We start from the raw sequence: 12,543 nt of genomic DNA on the forward strand, positions 1-12,543 counted from the left end.
AGGAGGGGGGTAAGGGAGGGGGAGGAGAAGAGATGGGGAAGAAGAGATGGGGCAGGAGGGGGGAGAAGAGATGGCGATAGAAGATGAGGAGGGGGGAAAGAAGAGGAGGGGCAGTGGGGAGGGAGAATGTGAGGGGAGGGGAAAGAGAAGGGGACAGGAGAGTTGTGAGATGGGAGAAGAGGAGAGAGAGTGTGAGGGGGGAGTATAAGAGGGAGGAGGAGTGGGGGGGGGGAGAAGAGGAGGGAGGAGAGGGTTTGGTTTCCCCACAATTTCACATTCTAATTCTAGGGTTCTTAACCAAATTAAGGTTGAAAACCACTGCTTTAGACAATAATCAATAATGGTATACTAAAAGATTTTTTATTCTTATATAGAAGAGCATCACATTAGTTTTTCTGTGACACTGGGAAATCTAAGGCTGATGTGGTCCCACCAGGAGTACGCAAAATTTTCTGAGCTGCGCCACTTCTCCCCTAGAACCAGGTGTCAAATGATGCCACGGGTAATAAGTACAGTATAAAAGAAATAAGTCAACACCAATGTGGCTAAATAAACAGGTAAATAAACTATCTACGCTGGTGGGAGGAAACAGTGGTCTTCAGCGAGGCCCTGGAAGCTTATACCATCTTTGTGGAACTGTGGGTAAGGTTCATAGATGATATCTTTATTTTGTAGACAGGGACGATGGACCTTTTGTCTGAGTTTGTTACGGTACTCAATACAAATACCAATAACCTAAAACTTACGACTGTTTTAAGTACAACCAGAATAGACTTCCTGGATATTAGTATCCTGAAAGATCCAACAGGGAAATTAGAGACTACTATATACAGGAAGAGCACAGCAACTAACAGCTTGCTGAGAGCAGAAAGCCAACATCCTAAACACGTCATAAATGCCATCCCTACAGGACAATATCTTAGAGTGCGACGAAACTGCTCAACTCTTCCTGAGTATAAAGAACAGGCAAAACAACTTACAGAGAGATTTCTGGCGAGGGGGCATAACAAGGCCAGTTTAACTAGAGCATATAATAGAGCACTGCTTACACCAAGAACACAACTTCTAGCCACCACACATCAAAGCCATGTGGGAGAAGGATACAAACCCATAAGATTCATTGGAACTTATATCGATCAATGGGGATCAATCTATCGTATCCTTAATAAACACTGGCATATCCTCTTAGATGATGATGACTTAAAAGGGGTATTATCAACCACCCCTAAGCTCACTAGTAGGAGGAGTAGAAACCTCAAGGACATTCTAGTGAGAAGTCACTATCAAACTAAAGAGAGGACTACATGGCTGGACCAAAAACCCAATGGATCCTATCCTTGTGGGAGGTGCAGAGCATGCAAATTTGTGCCTAAAACCATTGAGTTTTCAGACTCTGACAACAAGCAGGTATTTAAAATAAAAGAATTCATCAACTGCACTACAGAGGGGGTTATATACCTAATTATTTGTTCCTGCGGTAAACTTTACGTAGGGAAAACCTTCAGACAATTTAAAATCAGGATACTCGAGCACCTGGGGTCTATCAGAAACCTGAAAGACACTCCACTCGCGAGACATGTGACAATTGAACACAAAGGGAACAGCGACAAATTAGTGTTCATTGGCATCCAACACATCCCTTGGGGTCAACGCAAGGGTGACTGGAACAAGGTCCTCTTGCAGACTGAATACAAGTGGATATACAGTAGCGACATCTTTTATTCGACTAAATGCCGGCGGCATGCCGGGATCTACCCCAGCTGCCGCCAGTCAGAAACGCGCGCCGCCGCGTTTCCCCCACGCACCCCCCCTCCACATCGCGCGCAATTACCCCCCCAAAGACACCCCGAACCCGGCTTCTACTCTGCCCCTCTGCTTCCCCGCACCCCCGCTTACCTAGATTTGAACTCCAGGGGTGTCGGGGAAGCCTGGGGAAGCCGGGGAAGACGGGGAAGCCGGGCGCGCTTGTGACCGTGACGTCACAGTGCGCCGCCACGCACCGCGGCTACCCGCTTCCCAGCCTCATTCAGCCAGCGGCATTTGCTCGAATAAGAGCTGCCGCTGCTGTATAAACTGAAAACTCTCAGTCCAATGGGCCTAAATGAAGGCTACATATATACCTCTTTCATTTAGCAATGGACCCACTTTTTGAGATACTAATTTATCCATTTAAGAGTTTTTTGTCTTAACTAAAGCCTTAAGCAAATGTGTCCGTATTGACCTTTTGGGCGGACAAAAGTATAGCTACCTACAATCCTACACCCACTGTTACACTCCATACAACCAATATATACTATCCTTATGGGGGGCGTATGGTATACAGTTTAAATTAGGTGTCCGTTTTGACCCTCGGGGCGGACAAGTAGGGTAGGACACTCCTACACTAATAGAACATACCATTCTGTGGGAATACTCTTACAAGCCAAAATTGGGTTCTACATTGCTATGTGGGAGAGGTATATATGCATAGAAACTTTACCTCTGTATGTACAAAAAATCTTATTATTAAAATAATAGGGAGACAAATCCTCTGATGAACAACCACACAGAAATATAGTATGTGTAATACACTTGTACAGAGAATATTATTATTATTATATGCATTGGTGATCTGAGACACAGGGCAATCCTTGCGTGAAACACTCTTTATTTATCCAAGGGAGGAAGCACATGTGGTGTTTAATGCTCAACATATATGCAATGACGGTTTTCACTGTACATCCTATGTTCAGTAGCATAACATACACAGGGACATTGAGATACATAGTCATCGTGAGCATTTTAAAGGCAGAAATATAAACCTGAAGGATAAAACTAGAGGACAAACAGATAAGCAGGCAAATTGGAATAAACACATTTTATTCTTTTCCCTATCATTATCCCTGAGAGGGGACGTCCTAACATTACAGGTATATGGGCTACAGCCTTAAGGAGGGAGGTTCTGTTACCTCCCACCACTTAACTAAAGCATACATAAGGATAGCGCTTCTCTACACGAGTACCTCCCACCTTGAGAAAGCGCAGGTCCACCCACGCGCGAAACGTACGTCGGCATGACGTCACTACGTTGACGTCGTGGAGGAGAAAGTTAACTGGTGAGATCAGTCCATGCTATTTCGGCAGCTGCGGGATATTTAACGCTAAGGACACTGACTTAAGTGCTGTTACCTATGTGTATCTCATGTGAATGCGGGCAAACATGGCAACAAGTGATTGTATAAGTATATAGCCACCGCAACATGCAGCGTTTATCCTACGATTTAACAGTGTGCAGCATTAAGCTTGACTGGGTATTTTGTATTAGTCCTATGTCCTAGACACTGTGCAGCAGCATATGTAATTGAGGGACATCTGACGACGTGCACACCATTGGATATATATGTGCTTTGTATGCATGCATTTACCCTTTATCCACATATGCACACTGGAGTTACCTATGTGAGTGGAAATTGTTTTATAGCACTTATTTATGTATTAACCATTTATGTGCTGTACCTCTCACATTTAGTCCTATTGGTAACCTACTTTGACTGCTAGCTGTGCGACGACACCAGTTACTATCATATTTTAATTGGTTTTATCTAGTTTAGAGTAAGCGTCTTATGTTGTTTGTTTTGAATATTAATAAAAGATTTGTTATTTTGCCATTTTGGCGTTTTAGTGGTAATTGTCCGCCCACAGTGATGGGCGCGGTTACTTACCTGTATTGTATGGTTGACTAAACCTTTTTGCACTTTTTGGTATTTAAGCCCAATTAATCACCTAGCCTTGTGTGCAGTAACTGAGGATCTTTGGGGAGGACTCTAAACCTCCTCTATTTGTTTTTGTGTATGTTTACCCTATCCTCTTTGCACCGGCTGGTAAAAGAGTATTATCATTCTCTGAGTATTTGTAATCATTATCTGGGTGAGCGGTAGACCACAAGTTGTGTTTACATAGGGGAGGAAATGGACAAGAAGAGGAAGGCGTTTAGATTCTTTAAGTCAGAAGGGACTGAGACATCGTATCAGAATTATAAGGAATGTAACAAAAATTGCAAAAGGGCAATCAAATTAGCAAAAATGGATAATGAAAAAAGGATTGCAATAGAAAGTAAGGTCAACCCTAAAAAGTTCTTTAAGTACCTTAATAACAAAAAAATGAGAAAAGAAAATAAAGGACCCTTTATTTGAGATAAGGAAAAAGCAGAGGTATTAAACACATTCTTTGCCTCTGTGTTTACCAGGGAAGAATCAATTTCAATATTAGTGCCGCGGGAGGAAGCCACAACCTTCATATTAATGAACAATTGGTTAACTGAGGAAGAAGTTCATAGGCGGCTTGAAAAAATTAAAGTAAATAAGGCACCTGGCCCCGATGGCATACATCCAAGAGTTCTCAAGGAGTTAAGCTCAGTAACAGCCAAACCATTATATTTAATATTCAAGGACTCCATTTCCACAGGCTCAGTACCACAAGATTGGCGTAAAGCAGATGTGGTGCCTATATTTAAAAAGGGAGCTAGATCACAACCGGGGAATTACAGACCTGTAAGCCTGACTTCAATAGTGGGGAAACTACTTGAAGGTTTAATACGGGATATTTTTCAGGAATACCTAATGGAAAACAAAATCATTAGTAATAGTCAGCATGGATTTATGATGGATAGATCATGCCAAACTAACTTTTTTTGTTTCTTTGCCGAGGTAAGTAGGAATTTAGACCAGGGTTGAAGTGGTCTACTTAGATTTTGCAAAAGCTTTTGATATGGTTCCACACGAGGTTGGTGTACAAAATAAAGCAAATTGGACTCAGTAATAATGTATGCATCTGGATTGAAAATTGTTTAATGGATAGACAACAGAGGGTTGTCATAAATGGAAATTTCAGGTTGGGCTAAAGTCGTGAGTGGAGTACCTCAGGGATCGGTACTGGGACCCCTGCTTTTTAACTTGTTTATTAATGACCTTGAGGAGATCGAGAGCAAAGTCTCCATCTTTGCTGATGATACTAAATTGTGTAAGGTAGTACTGTCCCGGCCAGCTTTATTCTAAAGCTTGCCGGGTTAAATGCGGGCCAACCGCGGGGCTTTTCTCCAATTTGAATCTGAGTTTCCCGCGCGGCAGCCGCTTCAATAGATAAGTGCTAAAGGCGCTTATTATTGAAAGCGCCCGAGGTGCGGGGAAAACGGCCGAAGATAGCCGCGCGCCGCCCGTGGGTTAAAAATACCCACGGAGGCAGCCGCTTTAGATTAAAGCTGGCTGCCACTGTAGAATCAGAGCAGGATGTAATTTCTCTTCAGAAGGATTTGGAGAGACTGTAAACTTGGGCAGGTAAATGGCAGATAAATGTAAGGTTATGCATTTGGGAAGCAAGAATAAACAGGTGACTTACAAATTAAATGTGGATAAATTGGGGGAATCCGTGATGGAGAAGGATTTAGGAGTGCTAGAAGACAGCAGGCTTAGCAATAGTGCCCAAAGTCGTGCAGTAGCTGCAAAGGCAAACAAGATCTTATCTTGAATTAAATGGGCAATGGATGGAAGGGAAGTAAACATAATTATGCCCCTTTACAAAGCATTAGTAAGACCACACCGTGAGTATGGAGTACACTTTTGGGCACCACTCCTTAGAAAAGACATTATGGAACTATCTTAGGAGGAGAGGCTAGCTAAATTAGATTTATTTACATTAGAAAAGAGGCATCTAAGAGGGGATATGATAACTATATGCAAATATATTCAGGGACAGTACAAGGAGCTTTCAAATGAACTATTCATCCCAAGGGCAGTACAACGGACTCCGGGGCATCCCTTTAGGTTGGAGGAAAGGAGATTTCACCAGCAACAAAGGAAAGGGTTCTTTACAGTAAGGGTAGTTAAAATGTGGAATTCATTACCCATGGAGACTGTGATGGCAGATACAATAGATTTGTTTAAATAAAAAGGTTGGACATCTTTTTAGAAAGGAAAGGTTTTCAGGGATATACCAAATAAGTAAACATGGGAAGAATATGCATCCAGGGATTAATCCGATTTCCAATTCTTAGAGTCAGGAAGGAATTTATTTTTCCCCTTATGAGATATCATTGGATGATACCGTATAACATTGGGGTTTTTTGTTTGCCTTCCTCTGGATCAATAAAGGAAGTATAGATATAGGATAAAACATCTGTTGTCTAAATTTAGCATAGGTTGAACTTGATGGACGTATGTCTTTTTTCAATCTCATCTACTATGTAACTAGATACATGGGAAAGGCATAATGCTTTTCGTTTTTTTTGTTTCTCTTCATCATGTTAAAAGTACAGTGCAAAAGGAGCATGTGTAGGATAGTATTAATTTATCAATGTAGATTACCCTACTGGATAATTAGTGTGAACCTTTTCCTTTTTGACAGTTTTATTTCAATTGTTTTTGGATAATAGGTACCTCTATTTTGCCTGCTGTGTGAATGTGCCTATAATGTACACTGCAGTGCAAATGTTTTCTCTGCTCTGTTTCCAGCTGCAGTACTGGAAAGTCTCAATGTCAACAATAAAGCAAGTCCGGCAGTAAAGCAGAGCAACCCCGCTGCAGCCGTGGATAAAGAGGAGCCCACCTCCGATGAGATCATACAGCGTAAACGTGAAGAATTCTTCCGCAAGCAAATGAAGGGAGGAGACAAGGCCAGGTGGGTGGAAAAACAGTTGTGTTGGGTTGAATTCTTCCACAATAATTCACTGTAGGTTACTCGGTATTCTATACCAGGAGTGTGCAAAGTTTCTGAGCTGCGCCCCATTGCCTGGCATCCTATCGTTTGCGCAACTTCTCTCCTAGGACCAGGTGTCAAATGATGCCACGAGTCAAGTGACATCCGGGTTGCCGTGGTGACATGTCGCCAAAGAGCCGGCTAAGGGTTGAAAAGAGAAGTTGCAGAGGCCTCACGCCTCCCCCGTCATTGAATTGAAATGCCTTGGGGAAGAACGCGGGGCCTCTGTAACCGCCGTGCCACCCCTAGGAAATCTAGCCGCCCCCCTCCTCCCCTGTTGGCACACCCCTGTTTTATACAATGAATTCTTGCGTATACTGATCTGTGTGGTTGATTCGATTTCAAGTGCTGGTTGTAATAAGTGTTCCGTTAGACCCAGAAGGAAAGGGTAGTGCTGTGTTTACTAGTGTATATTGGCAGGGGTGGCTGAATTTGGGAAGTGTGCTGTGGGTTAATTTATTTTTAAAGTGTGTGGTAATTGAAAGGCTGTAACTTTTTTTCCCCCTTTCTCCTGCCTGAGGCAGAGTTGGTGGGGGTGGTTAATTGCTAACCTAACACACCTGGTGGGTTTAAACAGAGGCTTCTAATGAATTCTGGTTGATTTCAATTGCTGGTTGTAATTAGTGTGCAGTTGGACCCAGAAGCAGTTTGAACAAGGAAGAGGTTAAACAATATTGAAGTACAGTTTATTGTTAGAATTTATAAACTTCAAAGTTGCTAGAATGAGCAGGATTGAAAATGCCACTTGTGACAGGGTAAACAAAAGCCACCAGTTATATGCCTGGAAAACCTATGTCTAGTCTGCAGTGCAGCACTGACTAGGTTAACTTCAGCTGGGAACCTCAGGACAATTAGTTGGATCCCAGCTGCCTAATCAAGGTGTGTTAAAACCCAGGCTGTAGACACATGGAGGCGGTCGGTTGAGCAGAGAGGAGTAAGCTGCTGAGAGATTTCCTGATATAAGGTCTGATTAGAAAAGTAGATGAATTGTGAATTGTCTGTCCCCTGCATAGAAAAGGGCAACTGCCATATACACTGTCTGCTAAAGAGAAACTGTTTTTGTCTGTCTGCTAAAAAAAAAAGCCATTTTCCTTTTGTTGCTGATGAAAAGCTATTTTTGTTTTGTGTGCTGTATATTTTGCAAGGCTAAATAAATAAGCCTTGTCAAGAAACCCGCGTGTGTAGTTGCATGTACCCTGCAACATATGGTGTCAAGAAGTGAGATTTGATTTTTTTCAAAAGGCTCCTGCAGTTAAAGGGCCACACACACACACAAGAATGGAAGAAATGATGAAAGCGTTTCTGTGCGAGCAGGCCCGGCTGCAAGCGGAGAGAGATGAAAGACTACAAACAGCACAGGATGACCGGATTGCCAAGCTGTTGACCCAATTCCAGGGGTCTGCCAGTCCAGAACTTGCAAGCAAACCCCCGGTACTCCTGAGGAAAATGGCTCCGGACGAGGATCCAGAGACTTTTTTACTGACTTTTGAAAGAGTTGCCGAAGCTCAGGGCTGGGCTTCAGATCGCTGGGCAACTGCTTTGGCCCCACTCCTCATAGGAGAAGCCCAGGCCTCATATCAGGGTCTCCCAGCAGATCAGGCCATGGACTACCGACAAGTAAAAGCCGCCATACTGGTTCGCTTAGGTCTGACCCCAGAGACCTACCGGCAGCAGTTCCGGCACATGAAGTACACCGCTAAGATGAGACCCCGGGTCCTCGCTCAGCGATTATTGGACTTATGTACGCGCTGGATACAACCCGAGGAGTGCACTAAGGAGGCAATTCTTGAGTTGGTGGTTTTGGAACAATTTCTACAAATAATACCCCCTTCCGCACGCTTATGGGTAAAACACCACGCTGCTGAAACCCTAGCTTTAGCGGTCCGACTCGTGGAGAACTTCTTTGGGGCTGAGCAGCAGGCGAGTGTCCTGGACCCGACTCCACCGGTACTTGCGGACGCCCAAAGAGGGAGGTCGGATCAATTTGGAACCTACGGCCCGTCACGGAATTGCCAAGTCCAACGGAAGGAGCAGTCGTTCCAGCAAGGACGGAGTCCAAATGCTGGTCCCCGTAGAGACCCTCATCTCCTTCCGGATGTCGGCTCGTCGCAAAGTGAGAGGAACTTCCGAGGACGTCGCCCACAGGACCCACCAGATGCCTGGTCTCCAGTAACCGGTCCAGCGGAGCGCTATCCACAGCCCCCTCCTGCAAGGGAACCCTCTCCATGTTCTGCCTGCGGAGAACAAGGCCACAGGTATGTGGACTGTCCACTGATGGATTGTTCATTCAGCAGAACCGTCGCCTCGGCTTTTACTAAGGAAAATTACAAGCCCTGGCTACTTCCAGCCCTGATTGGGGGAAAAACCGTCCAGGCCCTTGTAGATTCGGGCTCTGGGAAACCTCTGGTCCTCCAGGAACTGTTACCGCCCAACGTGTGTTCTTTTGACTCCCCATGGAGCATAGAATGTATACACGGCGATGTAAAACGCTATCCGATGGCCAAAATCCGGCTACAGGTAAACGGTCAGGAGGCTTACCTCGAAGTAGGAGTCGCTCCTTGGCTCCCTGCCCCCGTTGTGCTCGGTCGGGACTGGCCTTTCTTTTCGGACCTAATGGCCCCAGTCTTTCACGAGGAGCCTCCTTCTAGGGCTCAGGAGAACCCTGGCAAACTGTTCCCCTTCTCGGCAGACCTTTTTCCCAGTAGACACCGGGTTCAAAAGACTTGGAAGCAAAGACGCTTGGACATACAGGACTGGTTGCAGAAATCTGGTTCTCAAAGTGACCATTCTAGTAGTCAGAGGTCACAAGTGATGGCTGGGGATGGCCAAAGGGAGGGGGATATGGGCCTTGGAGATTTACCAGACCCGTACCCTGACTTTCGCCAGAAACAAAGGGAAGACCCAGTGCTTGCTAGACAGTATGACAAGGTGGTGAAAATTGATGAACAGATTTTAGATGCACAAGGGGTGATAGTATTCCCCCATTTTGAGCTATCAAAGGATATCCTATATAGGGTGAATAGGCAGACACAAACAGGGGAGGTCACCAGACAGATATTGGTTCCCAAGGCGTTTGTTAAATCTGTGTTCACTCTAGCCCATACTGTCCCTTGGGGTGGTCACCTGGGCAGGGATAAAACATTGGACCGTATTTCATCCCGATTCTTTTGGCCAGGGATGCATAGTGATATTGCTAAGCTATGTGCAGCATGTCCGGAGTGCCAGTTAACTAGTCCAAAAGGACAAAAACCAGCCCCTTTGGTTCCTCTACCCTTGGTGTCAGTTCCCTTTGAGAGGATTGGGGTAGACTTGGTAGGACCTCTAGAACCTTCTGCGATAGGACACAGGTTTATCCTTGTCATAGTTGATTATGCAACAAGGTATCCTGAGGCGTTCCCCCTGAGAACAGCAACGGCGAAGCAAGTAGCCAACAAGTTGTTGGAACTGTTCTCGCAGTTGGACTTCCCCAGGTTATGTTGACAGATCAAGGTACAAATTTCATGGCTAAACTGATGCAGGATGTCTTAAAGTTACTAGAGGTCAAGTCTGTTCGGACATCGGTCTACCATCCACAGACTGACGGATTGGTGGAAAGATTTAACCGAACTCTAAAAGGGATGCTGAGGAAATTTGTAGATTCAGAGAAGAGAGCCTGGGATGAACTTCTCCCTTTTCTGCTGTTTGCAGTGCGGGAAGTTCCCCAGGCCTCCACGGGATTCTCTTCATTTGAATTGCTCTATGGCCACCAACCCCGGGGTATCCTAGACCTCCTAAAGGAGTCCTGGGAGGAACAGCAGTCCCCTTCTAAGAATACCCTGCCATATGTACTAGACCTTAGGAAGCGCCTAGATGTGGTCTGCCATTTTGCCAGGGAGAATCTTAGATCAGCCCAGGACAGTCAGGAGAGACATTACAATCAAAATGCTCGCATGAGAGTGTTTCACCCAGGAGACCAGGTGATGTTATTGGTACCCAGTTGCGAGAGTAAACTCCTGGCCAAATGGCAGGGCCCATTCGAAGTACTCCGCCGTACGGGTGATGTGGATTACGAGATTGCTCAACCAGGGTCCAGGAAGGGTAAACAAATTTACCATGTGAACTTGCTGAAACCCTTGAAGATGCAGCGGTCTCTATTCATCCACCCGGTGGAGGAGGAAACGGACTTGGGTCCTCAGCCTCCACGGGAGAACATCGTGAGTGACGATAAAATTCCAATGGGTAAACAGTTGTCCTCTGAACAAAAAGGGGACTTGTTAGCAATAATTACACAATTCCAGGATGTTTTTTCTGACTTACCAGGACAAACTAACTTAATTTCCCATGCAATCGAGGCAGCACATGGGGTAAAAGTACGTTCACGTCCTTATAGGTTGCCTGAAAGTCGTAGGGCTCTGGTAGAGAAGGAGGTACAAGAAATGTTACACTTAGGAGTGATTGAGGAATCATGCAGTGAGTGGTGTAGTCCACTAATTATGGTCCCTAAACCCGATGGGAAGGTAAGATTTTGTGTGGACCTCTGAAAGGTCAATGCGGTATCCAAGTTTGACGCATATCCGATGCCAAGGGTGGACGAATTAATTGCCGCCCTTGGTAACGCGGAATATATATCCACGGTGGACTTGACAAAAGGATACTGGCAAATACCCTTAGAGGAAAAGTCCAAATGCAAAACAGCCTTTGCCACTCCCATGGGTTTATACCAGTTTGTGACAATGCCATTTGGACTGCATGGAGCCCCAGCCACATTTCAGAGACTCATGGATAAGGTACTGAGGCCCCATAGGACTTATGCCGCAGCCTACCTAGATGACATTGTCATTTATAGTAAACACTGGCGGGCCCATCTAAATAGGCTGAAAGCGGTCCTCAAATCTCTAAGAGAGGCAGGGCTCACAGCCAACCCTAAGAAATGTACCTTGGGTAAAGCGGAAACCAAATACTTAGGGTATGCAGTGGGAGGAGGAAAAGTAAGGCCACTAGCCGACAAGGTAGCTGCTCTGAAAGAAGTTCTGACCCCCCAAACAAAAACGCAGGTACGCTCTCTGCTGGGTTTAGCAGGGTACTACCGGCGGTTCATCCCCAACTATTTGGAAGTGGCAGCCCCTTTAACGGACCTCACAACAAAGTGTGCCCCTACACAAGTGGTGTGGTCAAGGGATTGTCAGAGAGCCTTTGAGGACATAAAAAGGTGTCTATCAGAGGGTCCCATCCTTAGAAGCCCAGACTTCAACAGCCCTTTTATAGTGCAAACGGATGCATCAGAGATAGGGCTAGGGGCAGTGTTGTCACAACAGTTTGAGGGAGTTGAACATCCATCCTATCCTTTTCCTGAGTAGGAAATTGTTCCCAAGGGAAAAAAACTACTCAGTGATTGAGAAAGAGTGCCTCGCAGTAAAGTGGGCAATCGAGGCTTTGAGGCATTACCTGGCAGGAGTCCATTTTACTTTGGTGACGGATCATTCTCCATTGAAGTGGTTAAATAGCATGAAGGATTCCAATGCTAGATTGACTAGGTGGTATATGGCCCTCCAACCCTTCTCATTTGAGATTCAGCATAGGCCGGTAAAAGAGAACGCAAATGCTGACTTCTTTTCTAGAGAAGGGCTGGATGGTCGGGCTTCAGCCGTGCGTAGCTCCAGCCACACACTAACAGGAGGAACGTGACAGGGTAAACAAAAGCCACCAGTTATATGCCTGGAAAACCTATGTCTAGTCTGCAGTGCAGCACTGACTAGGTTAACTTCAGCTGGAAACCTCAGGACAATTAGTTGGATCCCAGCTGCCTAATCAAGGTGTGTTAAAACCCAGGCTGTA

The 12,543-nt window shown here is 45.2% G+C and overlaps 1 protein-coding gene across 1 annotated transcript in view; it reads left to right on the plus strand.

The window, feature by feature from the left end:
- The window catches only part of SRPRA (SRP receptor subunit alpha), a 169,989-nt gene that overhangs the window by 97,157 nt on the left and 60,289 nt on the right, over positions 1-12,543 (plus strand). Inside the window, exon 5 of the mRNA XM_075603303.1 lies at positions 6,486-6,651. Within this exon, the coding sequence (XP_075459418.1) occupies positions 6,486-6,651 (166 nt within the window). The remainder of the gene's footprint in view (positions 1-6,485; positions 6,652-12,543) is intronic.

The sequence above is a fragment of the Ascaphus truei genome, chromosome 6, assembly GCF_040206685.1.
Source record: "Ascaphus truei isolate aAscTru1 chromosome 6, aAscTru1.hap1, whole genome shotgun sequence".
Classification (NCBI taxonomy): domain Eukaryota; kingdom Metazoa; phylum Chordata; class Amphibia; order Anura; family Ascaphidae; genus Ascaphus; species Ascaphus truei.